The 19,182-nt window shown below is 44.5% G+C and overlaps 1 protein-coding gene and 1 long non-coding RNA gene across 2 annotated transcripts; one reads left to right on the top strand and one right to left on the bottom strand.

The window, feature by feature from the left end:
* Window positions 1-252: 252 nt before the first annotated feature.
* Window positions 253-1,725, top strand: LOC115178744 (uncharacterized). The gene is made up of 3 exons (XR_003872692.1): window positions 253-451; window positions 1,069-1,212; window positions 1,471-1,725. It is a non-coding gene; the product is annotated as an uncharacterized LOC115178744 (long non-coding RNA).
* A 10-nt stretch (window positions 1,726-1,735) lies between these two features.
* LOC115177924 (TRIO and F-actin-binding protein-like) lies at window positions 1,736-13,109 on the bottom strand. Its single transcript, XM_029738918.1, has 17 exons — window positions 12,993-13,109; window positions 11,232-11,368; window positions 10,828-11,006; window positions 10,017-10,632; window positions 9,093-9,419; window positions 7,722-7,887; window positions 7,488-7,613; window positions 7,273-7,341; window positions 7,082-7,171; window positions 6,059-6,168; window positions 5,047-5,518; window positions 4,400-4,634; window positions 4,094-4,205; window positions 3,750-3,909; window positions 3,300-3,413; window positions 2,460-2,546; window positions 1,736-2,206 (listed from the first exon to the last, which is right to left on the bottom strand). The coding sequence occupies exons 1-17, from the start codon at window positions 13,107-13,109 to the stop codon at window positions 2,060-2,062; spliced, it is 3,264 nt and encodes a 1,087-aa protein (XP_029594778.1). The 3' UTR covers window positions 1,736-2,059.
* Between the last annotated feature and the right edge of the window lie 6,073 nt (window positions 13,110-19,182).

Genomic DNA, 19,182 nt, shown 5'->3' with positions numbered 1-19,182 from the left:
CAAGCGCAATGAAATTGTAGCATAGATGGCGTATGAATGCACATAGGCCTAAACTGGATTATATGGACAAAGACAGTGTGTGAGAAGCACATAACACAAAAAGTCTGGAATTATCTATTCTATATATGACTGTTCATACATTGTGCATTACATGTATTTATTAATGTCTTGTTGTTTGATCTTTGCTGTCGTCATAAAATGCATTTGGCATTCGGCCAACACCACGGATAGACATACGCCCTGAACCCACCCATAAACATTGCTATCCCGTCCACCCCAAACTGGAAAAATGGCGACAGCTGTCCTGTGGCTCTCACGGAACCTCGTATCGAGGAATACGGGGGTAGTAAGCCGTAACATCGTCTTGAAACCGTCTAACACAACGAGACTGAACCAATGTCGAAATGCGGTATCAACAGCAAATGGCGGTGTTCAACCAAAGCCGGATAAAGTGAGTTTTCATGCATTGTCAAGTCGGTTAGTAAGCAGGCTGGGTAACCTTACACATAATGTGGGAGGTTCCTGACTCTTGGAGCAGATTGACAGCAGTTTTTGCCAGTCACATTTTATGGAATTTGGAGAGACGACTGCGGAAGCCAATTAACTTGTGAATGTTTGATACGGAAGTAATGTGTCATTATTTTAGCCACTTTTCGTCGAAAAATTATACTATAAAGCTAATATGTGAATGTTTTATGTAATAAGGTATTGGCTTACACAGAATATACCAGTGTAACATATTAACACAACTATAAATACCTTGGGGTATTGGAGTGTCCATTTTTAGGTCAAAGTCCATATCAATTGAATTAGCCTGTTGTGGGAAATAAACATTTCAGATCCATAATTTATTGTATTATGAGTATGGCACCCTGAGCATCTGTATTTATTATGTGAATCAAGGAAATTATTGCGGATTTATGCATTCTGAAAAATCCCATGTTATCTTATATGAGGCTTTGAACCATATACTGTGTATGTTACTTGATGTGGTCATGTTTCTGTATGATATTAGCGGTTTTAGATTGTAGATATTCTGAATTTCTTTCTTTCGCCCCTATCACCCAGATATCCTTCGGCCTTATCCGCATGACCGCTGTAGTGATTCCCTTCCTGTACGTGGGAACTCTGATCAGCAAGAACTTTGCGGCTCTACTTGAGGAGCATGACATCTTCGTCCCTGAGGATGATGACGATGACGACTGAACCTAGGTCAGTTATGAGAAGAGATGTATTGATACAGCTTTTGATGTATAAAAGGCTAATATCATTACTAGTCCCAGGGTGACACACAGGCTACCTACCCTAAAATAAAACATCTCTTTAATATACTATTGTACCTAATCCAAACAGTAATGTTGGAACTTGTTGAAATGGTACCAATGATTATCTAAAAGAGAATGAAGAGAAATAATACAACTGTGAGAATTAATGACCATTGACATTGCTTGCATTTTCATTCCTTCCCAGGGTGCTTTGCAATAATGATGGCATGCCAATATGAGGGAGAGAGAGATACCCCCCTACAGGAGAAGATTGCCCTCATCATGATCCACCTCTCCATTGCCTTTTCTCTCTCCTCCCTTTTAGTCCCACTTTCACCTCCTTGCCACAGATTACTACATATTATTTGATATCATTGTGAGGTCACAGCACAGTAAGACTTCACTCTTGCATGTGTCTTATTAATTACTCAATAAAGAGTACGTGTGTAAAAATAAATACCCCAACAAATGTGTTGTTATTTTTGTATGTTCTTTGGTGTTATTTCGTGGTTGTCCCTGTCATTCTATAAAACATGCATTCTTTGGTCTTATAACTCCAACCACAGCCTAGCCTGGAATCCAGATTGATGTGCTCTATTTCACCACGGTTTCACTTTGCTATATGTTGAAACTGAGCATATCAGTTTGGAGAATTCCAGGCTAAACACAGTATGGCTTCTTGGCTCTTCACAACTATCTATCCACCAACTCTATTTATTCCCCCTTCCTGCAGCGCTGCGTTGGCCAGTCTCAGGTGTCTCGTCTCCCCTCCTGCAGTGCTGCGTTGGCCAGTTTCAGGTGTCTCTTCTTCCCTCATGCAGCGCTGCGTTAGCCAGTCTGAGGTGCTCCCTGAGGTCCCTGATCTCCAGCTCACTGCGACCCTTCATCCCGATCAGCTCCACGTACACCTCCTTGTAGCGGTCACACAAACTCTGCTTCTCCTAGGGGGGGGGGGTCATAGACCAACACGGAGGAGACCAGTAGTGACATTTCTTATCCATATTCTGTTGTGTGTGTAAACGCGTATGGTGGTTGAATGGTTGGTCTGGAGTGGAACAGTAGAAACGGCATATGCAAGTACCTTAGGACAAGATGATGAGGGAAATTTGACTAAAGATTAGTATTTGTGTTTATGGTGTGCTATCAGGATTTTGTAAGGGTTGATCATGTGGATACAGAATATACCAGTAGTACCTTAGTTAGAGACTGCACTTCATTCCTTAGACAGCCAATCTCTTTTTGTAGGTACTCGGCCTCAATCTCCTTTGCTCGTAGCAGCATCTGGAGGGAAACACAGATACATCAGTTTAGTATTTTTGGTCATTTTAGTGATGCAATACTCATCAATATGAAGATTATTCCACAATTCTTTCACCAGTATTGTGTCAATGAACGAATAGTGCACTGATGTCACTGATGACCAGGACTAGTTGTTCTACATGGTTCTTTTTAGGACCCCAGCAGCATGTCATTGAGGTGAGTTTTTCACAATTTGAATGAATCTGGTCCAGCCAATAGATGGTAGCATCTGGAGGACAACATTACAACATGACCAATCACCAATGGCCGACACTAATCTACACACCAATCAATAGAGCAACTCCGATGTAAGCCTTGCTTCCAATCAGACCTAAATACTAATTTTGGAATTTCCATTACTATTCAATACACTTCAAAACAAGTATTCAGATCATCTTTATTTGAAAAAACATGCAGTTGAGTATTCAAATGTGTTTGGAAATACACTTGGAAAGTGTTTGAAAATACTCAAATACACTCCAATGCATAATGCATTTAACCCAGGTATTTGAAATATGTATTTGAAAATACTTTCAAATACAATTGGGCCGATTATTTGGTTTTTACAAATAACCATTTCAAATACTCAAATAGAAATACTTGTTTTAGGCTGTGAATTTGAAAATAGTCAAATACACAGAAGGCATTTAAATAACAAATGGTCAAATACAACATGTACTTGAATCTGGTTCTGCTTCCAATACAACTAATCAGAATGTCAAACTTTATTCTTACTTCCAATTCCGAGGGACTGCGCTCACAGCTGCCAGGGGAGACGTTTCCTGACCTCTGACCTGTGATGAAGTGGCGCATGTGGCTGATCTCCTCAGTCAGACGAGCCTGCAGTTCCTGAGACAAACATGAAGAAGAAATAAAAATACTTATTACTATTGCACTGTGTGACAGTATGGTACATTGCTTAAATTGTTAATTAGATAATTAATTTGTTGTTAATTAGTCTCTCATGACAAACTCTGCTCGCTCTCACTCTTTCTTTCTCTCTCTCCTGCTCTTTCTTTCTGCTCTTTCTCTCTGCTCTCTCTCCCCCTCTCTCCTTCTTCTTTCTCTCTCTGCTCTTTCTTTCTCCCTCTCTCCTCTCTCTGCTCTTTCTCTTTCTGTCTCTCTCTGCTCTTTCTCTCTGCTCACTCTCTCCCTCCTTCTTCTCTCTGCTCTCTGACCTCTGACCTGGTTCTCTCTGCGGAGCAGTTCCATCTCTCTGTCCTTCCAGCTCAGCTCTGTTTCTCTGTCTCCTCCGCTCTGCTCGGCCCGGTTCAGCTCCAGGCACTTCTGGGAATATCTCTCTGACAGAACGTCCAACTCACTGTGGAGGGCATCAGCCTGGGGCCTGTAGAGAACCAAGAACACATGTTTAACACACATGCATGTGGGCATGCCCGCACAGATGCATGAATGCACAACCACACTGATACAAAAGAACAGGGTGGATAGTTATCCCATTAGAGAAAACTTTCTCTTCCACATTCTTTTGGTGCCTTTCACTTTGATGTCTTAAAGCGAATGGATCTCACGTCTGTCCTCTGTACATAGTATCCATATGGCCACCCCCTTCAGTCATCCTTCTGGCTTTCTCCACCTCCCTCTCCAGCTCCTCCCTGTGAGCCTCCTTCAGGGCCTCAACTGCTATTGAGCACAGAAGTGGCATAACATGACAAGGAAAAGAGAAAACATTGAAATGAAAAGGGGAAGGACAGGACACAGGTGGGTAGGTAATCTGTTCCACAACAAAAGTTGCTTTGTGACATCATCCCCAGAATTATTCACATAACACCCTACATAATATTACACACTATTCCCAACAGGTCTCTCCTTCTCACCTTGTGCCGTGGCCTGGCTCTCCTCCTGCAGCAGTCTCTCTCTCTGTCTCTGCAGCTCTTGAACCTCCCTGGCGTGGCTCTCCTGGAGCTCCATCAGGGCCCTGCGGTGGGCCGCTTCCATACTCTCCAGACGCTGGCCGCAGGGGGCCCAGGGGCCACACAGACTGTCCACCTCCATCCCCATCTCCACACGCTCCTTACGCAGACACTCCACCTGCTGCCTGAGTGATAGCGCCTGAGAGAGAGGGAGAGGAGGGGGTAAAGAGGGGAATAGAGAGGGGAGGAAGAAAGAGAGAGCGGGAAGAGGAAAGGGAAGAGGGTTGAGAGAGATGGAGAGAGAAAATAGTGGGAAGGAGGGGGGAAGAAAGTGGGAGAGAGGAGAGAGAGAGATCGAGAGGGAGATAGAGAGAGCGAGAGCGAGAGAAAAAGAGAGAGAAAGAGAATGAGATAGAGAGAGAGGACATGTGAGAAGGGTGAGGAAAGATTCCCTAAATTATTCATTATGTATATTAAAAACATCCTCTCTGTTTCCACAATACCTTTACAAGACAGTTCTAAATGTTATGATTGTTAAATGTTAAACACTCAAATGAACAAATAACTGTTTTGCATTTAGGATTTTGAGTGGAAAATAATTCTCACGCTACCTCCCTCTGTAGGGCCGTTGCACTGGTCATCTGAATCGTCTGATTGGTCTGATTAGTCTGTGCCCCAATCAGAGACAACGCACTCATCTCCCTGAATGTTAGACTCTCGAACTCCACCCACTTATTGTTGACGTCCACGTCCATGGTGTGAGTGACAGGTATGCTGGGTTTCTTCAGATCCAGAGAGTCCCATCTGCTGCCCATCTCTCTAAAGGGGATCCCCCCCTCAAACCATCTGTTCCTCTCCTCCAATCGCTTGGCTTGCTCTCTGTCCCAGCCCTCTCCTGCCTCTCTCTGACTGTCTGATGACATGTTGGGGGAGGTGTCATTTCGATCCGTGGCCACAGAGTCCATTTGACGAAGGTTGGAGGTGGAGTTAGTGGTCTGAGGGTCGGAGTCTTCACAGGTGAGCACAGAGGGAGGCTGGCGAGACGACACAGGCTGAGGATTTTCTCTTTCACTGTCTGACCGTCTGTGGTATAATAATGGGGACCATAGGAAAAGTGTTTCAGATATAGTCACATTTTTTACTCTTGTATATTATTACATTTGTCTAATTGTCTTCTTGCTGCCTCCAATTCCATTCATTATGTCGTAAAGTAATTATGTGCATTTCTGTTGTGATCTTAGGCCACACCAGTCTAAGTGCAGGACTTTGTCTGCGTCTGAAATGGTACCCTATTCTATTCCCTGTAATGTACATAAGTTTGGACCAGGGCTAATAGGAGCTTTGATCCAAAGTAGTGCAGTAAATAGGGAATAGGGTGCCATTTCAGACACAGCGCCATTTCAGACACAGTTCCACTTCAGACACAGTTCCATTAAAGAAACAAAGTCCTGCACTTAGACTGGTGTGGCCTAAGATCACAACAGAAATGCACATAATTACTTTACAACATAATGAATGGAATGCAATTTCAGACACAGCGTCATTTTAGACACAGTGCCATTTTAGACGCAGTGCCATTTCTGACACAGTGCCATTTCAGACACAGTCAATAGAAACACTCACGGTGTGATGTCTGCAGAGTGTCTGGGTTGGATAGTCCGTCTCAGCACATTAACCCACTTCCTCCTGATCCTGGAGGTCGAGGCTGACAGAGTGAACACTGCTTTCTTTGTCTGATTGAGATCAAGAGATAAAGATCAGAGAAAAGCCATGTCTGAGGGGTTACAAACAGGAAGGAACTAAAGCATATTGACACCAAGACTGCATCCAAAATGACACCCTACACGATATATAGTGCACTACTTTATGGGCCCTGGTCAAAAGTAGTGCATTATTTATGGATGGACTAGGATGCCATTTCAGATGCAGCCCAAGACTGTAGTAGTAGTAGTAGTAGTAGCAGCAGTAGTAGTAGTAGTAGCAGCAGTAGTAGTAGTAGTAGTAGCAGCAGTAGTAGTAGTAGCAGCAGCAGTAGTAGTAGTAGTAGCAGCAGTAGCAGTAGTAGTAGTAGCAGCAGTAGTGGTAGTAGCCAGTAGTAGTAGTAGTAGTATTACTAGTAGTAGTAGTAGTAGCAGCAGTAGTAGTAGTAGTAGTATTAGTGGTAGTAGTAGTAATAGCCAGTGGTAGTAGTAGTAGTAGTAGTAGTAGCCAGTAGTAGTAGTAGTAGCCAGTAGTAGTAGTAGTAGTAGCAGTAGCAGCAGTAGTATTAGTAGCAGTATTAGTGGTAGTAGTAGTAACAGTAGTAGTAGCAGTAGTAGCAAACGCAAACTTGTAATGTATTCAAGGTTTCAAAAGGCTTCTAAAGTTTGTAATGTCCACTTTAAAATGTCAGACTTGTATCAACCCCTACAAAAAATGTCAAATAATTATAATCCACACAATAATTCACATTTCCTTTTGCTGCAGGACTATTGTCCTGCTGTAGAAAACTGGCTCAAGTTAGGATACGGCATCTGTAGTAGTAGCAGCAGCAGCAGTAGTAGTAGTATTATTAGTAGCAGTAGTAGCAGAAATAGTAGTAGTAGTAGTAGTAGTATTTGTATTGGTAGTAGATGTTCAATGAGAGAAAAACCAGGAAGAACACACATGTATCTGGAATCCATAGTTCTTCTCCACGTCAAAGTCTTGGACGTTCATACAGGACGTCAGGTCTATCTCTCCATCCAGGTCATCTGACTACAACAGACATGGAGGAACTGGCGTGATACAGACTCAAAAATACTTCTATGGGTATATAATTGGAAAACTGATATTGCAGACGTATGAAATGGTGTCACCTCCTCAGCCTCAGAGTCCATGTAGAAACTCAGTGCAGCGTCCCTCATCACAAACCAGTGTCTCCTCCACTGTTAGAAACACAAGCCAAATAGACTCAGTCAAACCAGTGACACTTCAAAATATTCAAAACACTGCTATTGTTTTGAATGATGCTTTCCTCTATCTGTGCCAGTTTGTTCTAACACATGGTCACGTGTGTCATTTGCAGTGTTACCTCCCCATATTCATCCAGTTTTGACATCCAGCCCTTTTGGTCAGACTGTGTTTGAGTATTTTCAGGTAGAACTCTCTGCCGTGGTTTAGAAGATCTGAGGCCCTTTCTAGTTTGATTGTCTGACCTCTGTAACAAATGGATTATATGAATAATTGTTATATGATGGTACTTACAGTATGAGTGACTTGATGGCAGACCTGTTTTTAAAGTATTCAAAGGTATCAAGCGTATCACCTGTGGCTGAAGCGCAGTTGTGGACTGGGTTCGGGACAGTCGTCCGTCCTCTGAGTCGCAATATTTCTCCTTCTCTTTCTCCCTCCTGTCTCTCCCCCTCTCTCTGCCTCTCCCTCTCTCATCAGACTCAACCCTCGTACTGCAGCTATCAGATTCCTCTACATACCTACAATAGAAGAAAAGTTAGAGAAATAGAGACCAATAGAGAGACAATGAGAGAAAATCCTGACCCAATATACTGTACATCCAGTAGGCCTTTACAATATGCTATACATCCAGTAGGCCCTTTCAATACGCTGTACATCCAGTAGGCCCTTACATTATGCTGTACATCCAGTAGGCCCTTACAATATGCTGTACATCCAGTAGGCCCTTACAATACATTGTACATCCAGTAGGTCCTTACAATATGCTGTACATCCAGTAGGCCCTTACAATACACTGTACATCCAGTAGGCCCTTACAATATGCTGTACATTCAGTAGGCCCTTACAATATGCTGTACATTCAGTAGGCCCTTACAATATGCTGTACATCCAGTAGGCCCTTATAATATGCTGTACATCCAGCAGGTCCTTACAATATGCTGTACATCCAGTAGGCCCTTACAATACGCTGTACATTCAGTAGGCCTTTACAATACACTGTATATCCAGTAGGTCCTTACAATACACTGTACATCCAGTAGGCCCTTACAATACGCTGTACATCCAGTAGGCCTTTACAATACACTGTACCTCCAGTAGGTCCTTACAATACACTGTACATCCAGTAGGCCCTTACAATATGCTGCACATTCAGTAGGCCCTTACAATATACTGTACATCCAGTAGGCCCTTACAATACGCTGTACATCCAGTAGGCCCTTACAATACGCTGTACATCCAGTAGGCCCTTACAATATGCTGTACATCAAGTAGGCCCTTACAATACACTGTACATCCAGTAGGTCCTTACAATATGCTGTACATCCAGTAGGTCCTTACAATACGCTGTACATCCAGTAGGCCCTTACAAAACGTTGTACATCCAGTAGGCCCTTACAATACGCTGTACATCCAGTAGGCCCTTACAATACGCTGTACATCCAGTAGGCCCTTACAAAACGTTGTACATCCAGTAGGTCCTTACAATACGCTGTACATCCAGTAGCCCCTTACAATATGCTGTACATCCAGTAGGCCCTTACAATACACTGTACATCCAGTAGGTCCTTACAATATGCTGTACATCCAGTAGGCCCTTACAATACACTGTACATCCAGTAGGTCCTTACAATATGCATAGCAATTCATCATGCTTCCTCTGCCCTCGCTCCCCCCTCTCTCTCTATAATGTCCCTCCTGTCGCCTCTCCAGTCTCTCCACTCACCTGGGTGTCCTGTGCCTCTGGTCTCTACGTGGGCTGGGGCTCTGGGTCCTCCTCCTCGGGCCCAGTAGCACCTCCGCCCCCTCTCCCTCTGACCCCAGGTCCAGTCTGGGGATGTCGGCCAGAATGACGTAGTCCTCTATGGTCATCCCCTGGGAGTCCACTGAGGCGGTTCTCTTGGGCTCCTCTCGGGTCAACAGGTACTCCAGGCCCCGCCTTATATTACTTCTGTCACTGATTGGCCTGTCATTCATTTCCATGGTCGCAGCGTGGGGTTTCAACGAATTGGCAAGCAGCTGGGAGTCGATGCCTAGTCGTGGTGGGGAGGAGCTACAAGAGAGGGAAGGGCTTAGAAGGGAGTGGGAGGAGCCACGCCAGGAGCCTGGAGGGAGGCTGGGGTTGGTTTTAGGGGGGTGCATCTCTGTCCGTTCCTCTCTAGCAACCCTCTCTGGTCTCCTTGAGTAGCTCTGTGCTGTGTCAGGTCTGGTGTCGCTATGCTTGGTTTCTCTTTGGGGTGAATGGCTGTGTGTACCATAGCTACTTATAGGGGGAGAGCATTCCCGACTATCACGACTGCGAGTGGTTGGAGAAGGGTTTTTATCTGTTCTGAGCCGGGGGCTTCGAGACCCTTCGTAGGAGTTTGGCTGCAAGGCTGGAGAGTCACGTCGAGAGATGGAGTCAAGATTTTTGTACAGTTTTTCAGAGTCCAAACTGTGACTGTTTGAGTTGTGGGAGGGACGTCTTGACTCCCTTGACTCTCTTGACTCTCTTGATCCTCTTGGCTCCCTTGACTCCCTTGACTCTCTTGACTCTCTTGATCCTCTTGACTCTCTTGACTCTCTTGACTCTCTTGACTCTCTTGGCTCCCTTGACTCCCTTGACTCTCTTGATCCTCTTGACTCTCTTGACTCTCTTGACTCTCTTGACTCTCTTGACTCTCTTGACTCCCTTGAATCTTGATCACACCCATTGGCGTAATGCTCTGTTTTACCATTTCTTACGTGGGAGGAGTCAGTGTGTTTGTAGGAGGCCATGTTTTGAGACGGGGAGGGGTGGCGAGCCATGACAGACCCTCGTCTGTGAGAGGGACTGGACCGTCCTGACGGAAGGCGAGATGAGGAGCGAGATGAGTGAGACGGAGCGTGACTTTTGGTGTGGGAGCTTCTAGGTTGGGAGGACGCAGATCGAGATTCCACATGTTTATACCGGTTTGGGCATGGGGAGCGAGGGCTAGGAGACTGATCTGGAGAATCAGTGCCACCATGTCTGAAGTTGGAATGATAGGTGTACCTCTGTGGAGACTCGCTCCTCCAGGTCTCCTGCTGGAACGTTTCATCGCTTCTCCTCTGGGAGGGAATTCCGAGATTCACGTTCCGGTAGGGGATGCAGGCTTTGGGTTCTGGGCTGTGGTTTGTGGGGAGTGGATGGCCCCTCTCATAGTGCCGGTAAGGCCGTTTGGATACACCCTCCACCTGAGCGTGGGGACCACCATCAAATAAGGCTTTCCTGTCCGGAGAGAAGTAACCGCTTTCTCCTCTTGATCCTAGAAGTGAGGAGTAGGAACATGGCATGGTAGATCATCCATTTGATTGAGCCCCACTCAAATGGAAAGCAAAGACACATTTAAATGTTAACTGAAAAATGACAATAACATTTTGAATTAAAATTGAATTGAATGAAAATTGTAGCAGCAGTCCCAGACAAAATGTCTGTCTGTAATACTGTGAGCTGGTCTGACCTGAGGGTCGCCTGAACCTCTCCCGGCCTCTCTTCTCCTCCATCAGTGAGCTGTGTGGTGGTCTGTGGGGAGAGGGGTCCACCCGGGTCATCTCTGGCCCCGTCACACAGCACCCTGCTGGGCTGCTAGAGCCACTCCTCCCTGGGTCTGTCAGGAAGTCCCACTGGTCCTCCTGACTGCTGGGTGGAGATATAGAGGGAGGGCATGAGGGGCATTGGTAGGAGTACACACTATGAGTTTGGCACAATGTACTGTAGAACTAGTTTAAGAGAAATCACTACCTGATTGTAGAATTTCATTCAAATATAATGTTTTCTAACTGTTTATTAAAGTTGTATAAATCACTTTAAGTATACCTTAATGTAGTGTTACTAAAGTCAACTGCCAATGACACTCACACTCACCTGTGTACCGTGTCAGAGTCACAGATATTGAGTTTCCAGTCAGGGCTCAGAGTATGAGTTAGGCTCTCCTGATAGGTCCAGACGCTCCTTGTGACATCACTGTAGCTGGTCACCTCCGACAGGAAGTCATGGTTGTCCTGATTCGTGGAACGGGACACATTTCGTCCAATCGTTAATAATTTAGAGAATGTCAAACTGGTCAATGGCTTTGTATATTCAGCAAACCATCTGAGATGTGTAAAAGTCACTTTTAAGGCTTGGTACACAAAGAATGTAATTCTGTTGTGTTTACAGAAAGTTGCATAGTAATGTGAAAATAAAGTTGGAGACAAATCAAACAAATTCAAACATGCTGCAGTGTACAGGTATCTCTATGGCAAGACAGTCATTACCTAGTGTGACCAATGACATTACAATGCTTAAAGATGAATTAAATGAATGAGTTGCAACCACTCTCAAGGTCAGTTCAACAAGCATGTGATAAAGCACCAACAAGTAAAGTAAACAAACCTCAGACAAAATGGCTGCCTGTGGAATAAATGAAAAGAAGCTAACTTTCCGTATAACTCATCACAACTAAAACAAAATGTTAACTTCTTACTACACCTGCTTGCAGAGCTTCCTTGGACGTCCCTTTACAAATCTGCTGTTAAGACAGGCTGCAAGTGGCAACAACAACTTCTCTCCTCCCTCTCCCCCCCCCCCCTCCTCTCCTCTCCCATCTACCTCTCCTCTCTTCACCTTATCTACCTGAGCTAATACATTAGGCCGGCAAGAACGACGGTAACACAACCTCTCCCTGGCCTTGCTCATCATTATTTCATTGGTCTGCTGCTCTTCCACAACCAGAATCCACCCATCCTCCTCTCAACCTTTCTTGATCCCTCTTTCATTTCTTGCCCTCCCTACAACACACAAAGCCTTTCTTCTCTTTTAACCTTTGATCTCCATGTTGTGTTGTGAGCAGGCGTAGGTTTCTATCTAGAATATTCTGTTATTTTGAAATGAAAGGATTATTCAAATGAAAATAAAGATTAGTAGAAGTGTATTTATGGTCCAGGTTCATCCATAGATCTGGTGTTGTGAGTGTGGGTGCTTGTGTGCATGTGTTGTTTGAGCATATTAGATTACTCCAATGACAGTGAAGATTAGTAGAATTGTATTTCTGGTACAGGTCCATCCTTAGAGTTCAGTTGAGTGGGCTGGTGTTGTGTGTGTGTGTGTGTGTGTGTGTGTGTGTGTGTGTGTGTGTGTGTGTGTGTGTGTGTGTGTGTGTGCCTGCTTGTGTGTGCTTGTGTATGTGTTGTGTGTGTGCTTGTGTGTGTGTGGGTGCTTGTGTGCAATGTGTTATGTGAGCGGATTAGATTACTATCTTTCCCCCAAGGGATGCAAATGAGCTTTTCATTAATTAATGATAGAATAATAATCTAATCAAACGCCAACCTGTGTGTTCGTCAGTCCTCATCACACCTACAGTATAGCTTATATTATAATTATCCCACTTGGTGGCTTTATTTGTGTTCATTGCATCATTATGTTGTTTAATATGCTCCTTTGTTTCATTCAGAAATGGTTACTCCTCATACTGCCACTTTGGAAGATAAAATGAACGATTTTGGAAGTGTTTCAAACATATACCACAATTTACTGTACAGCAACGGTAATAATCCGGACCTTTTCCAAACCCAATAACCCTTATTAACAGTCATTAGCCGTCCATCGTCCATTTCCCTCAACACTAGCCCCTCCTGCCTGGCTCACCTGTGAGGTACTGTTCAGGTGCATGTGTCCCGGGCGCAGGCACGAACCACAGCGGGAGGGGTCAAAGGTGTTGGGTTGGAAATGGTGGCAGTAAAAGTCGTCAGCACAGAGCGACATGATGGATCTTCAGATCAGGTGAACACCCCTATTTTACTCTGATGGTACGGCCCAGTGCAATGATGTGTTATTACAAAATCAACCTACACAAAGGTGATACATTCTGATTAGGGGTGGGATAACCAATCAAATCATATACAGTATAGATAGCACATAGTAATGCAGTATGTCAAGAGCAACACTATACAGACGTAGGAACTTCATTTGTCAGTTTACTACAGCAGGAAAATAATCCTGCAGCAACAGGAAATGTGAATTATTATGTGGATTATAATTAATGGACAGTTTTGTAGTGGTTGATACATTTTTCCTTAGGGCAAATCTAGTCTGAAATTTCAAAGTGGAAATTACTAACTGATCAAATTAAGATCTTACATCTTTAGAATTGCATTCTGCAGCAGAATATGGACCATATCAGTAATTTGCATGCATTGACCTGTAGCGGTCTTTACACTGTAATGTAATTCAATGAAATGCTTCAGGTAGGAGGTAACTTCATCTCTTGATTGTGGCCAAACAACATCCTCTGGGTTCCTTGAGGTGAAGCAACAATTACTTAAGACAGCGACTGAGTGAAACAAAAACCACCGCTGATGCTAGGCTATACCTTTACAGCTCTGTACAAAAATAGTTTGACACACAATACTATAACCATAACACAGTAACTCACAGCCATTTTGTTAATGAAAGAAACACAAAGACTTAAAAGCATAATCTGTCTTTGCCATGCTGGTATTATGATATTAAAAACACTTCAAAGGTATTTCTAGAATTTTTAAATACCTTATGACTGTTAACTCCAAGTTCATTTTTATCTGCAAAGTAACCAGCACAGGTCATACACTTCATACTCTCAGAACTCATCCAAGTCTGGGTGAAACTGGCGTGGGTATAACTGCCATTGTGGCTCTGTCTTTTGTCATGTTAATACATCAATTGACTCTCATTGGAGCCAACATGGCCCACTGGCCCCAAAGGTGTGTATCAGATGTCATCAGCTTTAGAGAGGGAAATATGCAACTGGCTCCATTGGACAGATGTCATGTGGTGGGCCTGTTTTACAGATGGCTCCTCTGAGGGTTTCAGACAAGTGCGAGCGGTCACCTGTAAAACACTGTTTACTAGAACAGGCACTGCATGGTTGGACAGACATAGATTGGACCATAGAGTGGCCATCTTCTGGGGAACAAGAAATACATGTTGAATCTTGAGTTGACATTCAACTTTATTCAAATACAAGGTTAACCGATGAAAAACAAACCAGTTTAAATTGTATAGTGAAAAAAGAAACACGGTACAAAATGAGTCGAAACCATTGGACGTATCTTTTTTTAAAAGCCAGGTGGGTCCTTAATGTTGCAGGGCAGGTCGGCTAGTAGAGTATCTATGTCACTACCTACCTGAGGAAAAGGAGTATTTACAGCATCTAGCCTCACATATGGAACCTGTCTAGGGGCCCTTTGTGTGTGTATAGAATATAATATCAGCTGTGCTATGCTGAAAACAGCTGTTTCCATAGATATACAGTCAATTATATCTCTCGTCCACTGGGGGACAGCAGTGTCCAGAGAAGCCAGCAGAGGGGCCAGCAGTGTCATCAGGATCTTACTGGAAGGCCAGGTAGCACACACAGCCACACACACGCATACAGGAGAACACATACACATTGACAAAGACAGACTATTTCCACAGTGGATCATATACTCTCACTTGTGGTGCACGCTGCATGCTCAGCGTAGACTGTAGACTATAAAGGCTGTGTATTTATAGATGTACTGTATGTTTAAATAGGTGAAGTGAACACTGACTGCTCTGGATCCTGTAACAGGGCCAATTTATTACTGTGTGGAATAGTCTCAATTCAAGCTCAAATTAGCTGTACCAAGGTTGGGTATGATTAATTGCACTCTCAGAAATTGTAGTTTTGAAAAGTTTACCTGTAATACTATTCTCAGAGAATATTAACCACAAAAAAATCTTTCAAATGAAATGTCACCCTCAGGATATTAATAACAGCATGTTTGGCAAGAAAATGTTGCAGGGAGTTATTTCTGCCCAAATCCTTTTTCCGCTGAGCGTCCTAGTTGCATAGATACACTCTGTTGCTCAGGCGACAGTTGCCATGGTGAGAGGAGATTTAGTAACCATGGAAATATGATCGCCAAAGAAAAGTTCAGCATCCCACCAACTTGAAGTTGGCATGACTGACTTCTATAAATGTAAATAGACTGTATTTTCATGAATGTATCATAGAGTGATTAAACGTTCTTAAATATGCATATCTTTGGTAGTAGAATGACTCATACAGGTCACACGCAAGGGTGAAATAGAACCAGATCATCAAAAGACAATATTGTAAGTACCATATAAAAGCTTTCAGAGAAAATGTAATTCTCCGAAATGACATTTCAAGCATCAACTTCATTAAGAGTCTAGGGGGAGAGGGTGTGGGGCTTCTACTGAGATAACATATGGAATTTTTTAACATGGTCATACCATGGATCATTTAGCTATTTGATTTGGAATTTTAGGAACCCTTTAGGTATCAGAAAAATATATTGAAAAAATTATTTGATCAAACATTGAATTTGGTCTTACTGCTATTAGCCCAAGGAAATACATTGAATAACAGATGAATTCATGGAAACAAATCTAAACGAAGTTTGTTTTAAAGTGTATGTCCTATATCTGAGAAATATAAGAATGATCAGGAAGTTCTTCTTAGTTTGTTACCCATATTTACCAAATGCTTTTGGCACTGAACTACTTCCATATATACCTCCATTCATGTATTCAACTGGTATGGGCTACCTTCAGTCTTGTGAAGCTTTTGGACGTCCTAGAGCTTAACAACCGACATGTACACTACCATTCAAAAGTTTGGGGTCACTTAGAAATGCCCTTGTTTTTGAAAGAAAAGCAAATTTTTTGTCCATTAAAATAACATCAAATTGATCAGAAATACAGTGTAGACATTGTTTGTTGTAAATGACTATTGTAGCTGGAAACAGCTGATTTTTTATGGAATATCTACATAGGTGTACAGAGGCCCATTATCAGCAACCATCACTCCTGTGTTCCAATGGCATGTTGTGTTAGCTAATCTAAGTTTATCATTTTAAAAGGCTAATTAATCATTACAAAATCCTTTTGCAATTATGTTAGCACAGCTGAAAACTGTTGTTCTGATTAAAGAAGCAATAAAACTGGCCTTCTTTAGACTAGTTGAGTATCTGGAGCATCAGTATTTGTGGGTTCGATTACAGGCTCGAAATGGCCAGAAAAAAAAAACTTTCTTCTGAAACTCGTCACTAATAAAGATGTGGAACCCAGATCACGCTGCACGTTTGTCCGAGTATGCTTTCAGTTTGTACGACGAGCGTGACAGAAGATCCCACCACAACAAGACCAAGCAGCGTGCCCAGGAGGAGATGGCATCCTGGACTTGGGAGGAGATCGAGGAGAAAATATCCTGGACTTGGGAGGAAATCTTGGCAAGACACGAAAGCCTGCCGTGGAAGCAGACGCAAGGAGAGAAGGGAGGACGGTGACGATGCCGGGGTTCGCGGCCACAAAGACAGCCCAAAAGACAGCCCAATTTTTTTGGGGGGGGGCGGCACACGGGGTGGTCGGCGGAGCCAAGGAATGAGGCAGAGATCGTCAGGGAGTCGAAGGAGGAACTCGATGAAAGATTCCGGAGAGAGGTGGCGGCGATGAGAGTGCTGCAGTGCGGGCGTGCTGAGGAGCGTGACACCAGTCTGGTGTCATCTGCACCGGTTTCACGCATCTGGCCTCCAGTGCGCCTCTCCAGCCCGGTACTTCCTGTGTCTCCTCCACGCACTCGCCCTGAAGTGTGTGTCACCAGTCCGGTGCAACCTGTGCCGGCCCCACGCATCAGGCCTCCAGTGCGCCTCCCCAGTCCAGTACGTCCTGTGCCTGCTCCCCGCACTCGCCCTGGAGAGCGTTTCACCAGCCCAGAGCCTCTGGCGACAGTCCCCAGTCCAGAGCCTCCGGCGACGGTCCCCAGTCCAGAACCCCCTGCGACGGTCCCCAGTCCAGAACCCCCTGCGACGGTCCACAGTCCGGAACCCCCTGCGACGGTCCACAGACCCCCTGCGACGGTCCACAGTCCGGAACCTCCTGTGACGGTCAACGTTCCGGAGCTTCCAGGCAAGGCGTCCAGTCCTGCGTGTCCCCAGTCCAGAGCCTCCGGCGAAGGTCCCCAGTCCAGAACCCCCTGCGACGGTCCCCAAACCAGAACCCCCTGCGACGGTCCACAGTCCAGAACCCCCTGCGACGGTCCACAGCCCGGAACCCCCTGCGACAGTCCACAGTCCGGAACCCCCTGCGACGGTCCACAGTCTGGAACCTCCTGCGACGGTCAACGTTCCGGAGCTTCCAGGCAAGGTGTCCAGTCCTGCTCCAGGGCAGGAGCCTCCCTCTGCGCCAGTGTCCAGTTCAGGCACGGTGTCCAGTCCAGCTCCAAGGCCGGAGCCTTCCCCTGTGCCGATGCCCAGTGCATGCACGGCGTCCAGTCCAGCTCCAAGGCCAGAGTCTTCTTCTGCACCGGTGCCCAGTCCGGGCACGGCGTCCAGTCCAGCTCCAAGGCCGGAGACTTCCTCTGTGCCGATGCCCAGTCCAGGCACGGCGTCCAACTCAGCTCCATGGCCGGAGCCTTCCTCGGCTGTATTTCTGATCAATTTGATGTTATTTTAATGGACAAAAAATTTGCTTTTCTTTCAAAAACAAGGACATTTCTAAGTGTCCCCAAACTCTTGAACGGTAGCGTTTGTGTTTGTCACACCTTTCCATCTTAGTGTGTAGCCCAAACTATTCGGACGCTACAGACAGAAGTTGGCAGATTAGCGGTACCAACGTCAGACGAGTCCTGTGATGCGGTCATAGAGTAAAACGGAGAACACCATCCTGTTCGTAAAAGTCTCATCTTTCCATAGAATGGTCGTATTAGTTCAGACATTACAGAAGTTTTCATGAGTAGACCGATCTTCAGGATGTCTCATGGTCTGACAAACACCGCTGTAGCTTGGTCACCTTAGACACTGAAAACCACCATTGGTGGTTGCTGTGGATTGACATGCAGCTCAAGCTAAAAAAAAGCAGATATCTCTATCTTAAACAGACAGATTTTGATGGGGATTTGTATTATTATGCTAATTATATATCTGCGGGGCGCTGACATTGAGTCTAGCTTAAAAGGGATGGACCAGTACCAATTCAGTGCAATACGAAGTTTTTATTGGCTACTGAGCAAACTGAGAGCATTTGAAACATACTTATCTTTTATGGCACTGCATTGCCCATCTAATGGCCTAGACTAGCTGACCAATCACAGAGGACCAGGGTTTTGCCTTTATTAAACTCAAGTGGAACCCACACGCCTCAATGCCTTGGTTTCTTGAAGCACTGGAGAAATCTGAGAGACAGCTCTTTTGCAGGTCACCAAATGTCCCTTCGCATTGCTCTGAACTTAGTGAGATAGATTTCGACTAACATCCCCGCTGAGGTTACATCATGAGTCCCGCTGTGCCCAGTATTTGAACTATATATAAAACTACTATCCACCACCCAAGTGCCTCATTCCCCCTCATTTTCACACAGAGATCTGTACCTATTTTGCAGTTTGTTCTAAATTCGATGGGAGTTAATTTAGCATGCCTGATCTTCATATGCATGCAGCATCACTTGCCTTCAATTCCTAGTCTGTCTTTCTTCCTAATTTGAAATCAATATAGACTTAGTTATGTAATTATTACACAACTATATGCCTGTAATGTATTCACCCTTGTGGAGTAATACAGGCCATTCTGTCCCTCTCTTTTCTTCAGCCTCATTTCTTAAAAACATATTGACCTGGATCTGCTGGCTGTGAGGAATGAGGCGGCCTCCTGTTTCTTAGTAAATTGGCTCTCACCGCATACGGGAGGGAGTCGTCAGGACTGGAGCAGAGTCGAAGGAAAACACAAAATAGCTTGTGTCAGTTCAAACACTACATTTACATTTAATAATGAAACTAATACAGCTTTTTAAGGATATTGTTTATTATTTTGGCCGC

This window comes from Salmo trutta, chromosome 38, assembly GCF_901001165.1.
Source record: "Salmo trutta chromosome 38, fSalTru1.1, whole genome shotgun sequence".
Lineage (NCBI taxonomy): Eukaryota > Metazoa > Chordata > Actinopteri > Salmoniformes > Salmonidae > Salmo > Salmo trutta.
Note: the sequence above shows the minus strand (reverse complement) of the source record. Positions and strands in the feature narration are given on the sequence as shown.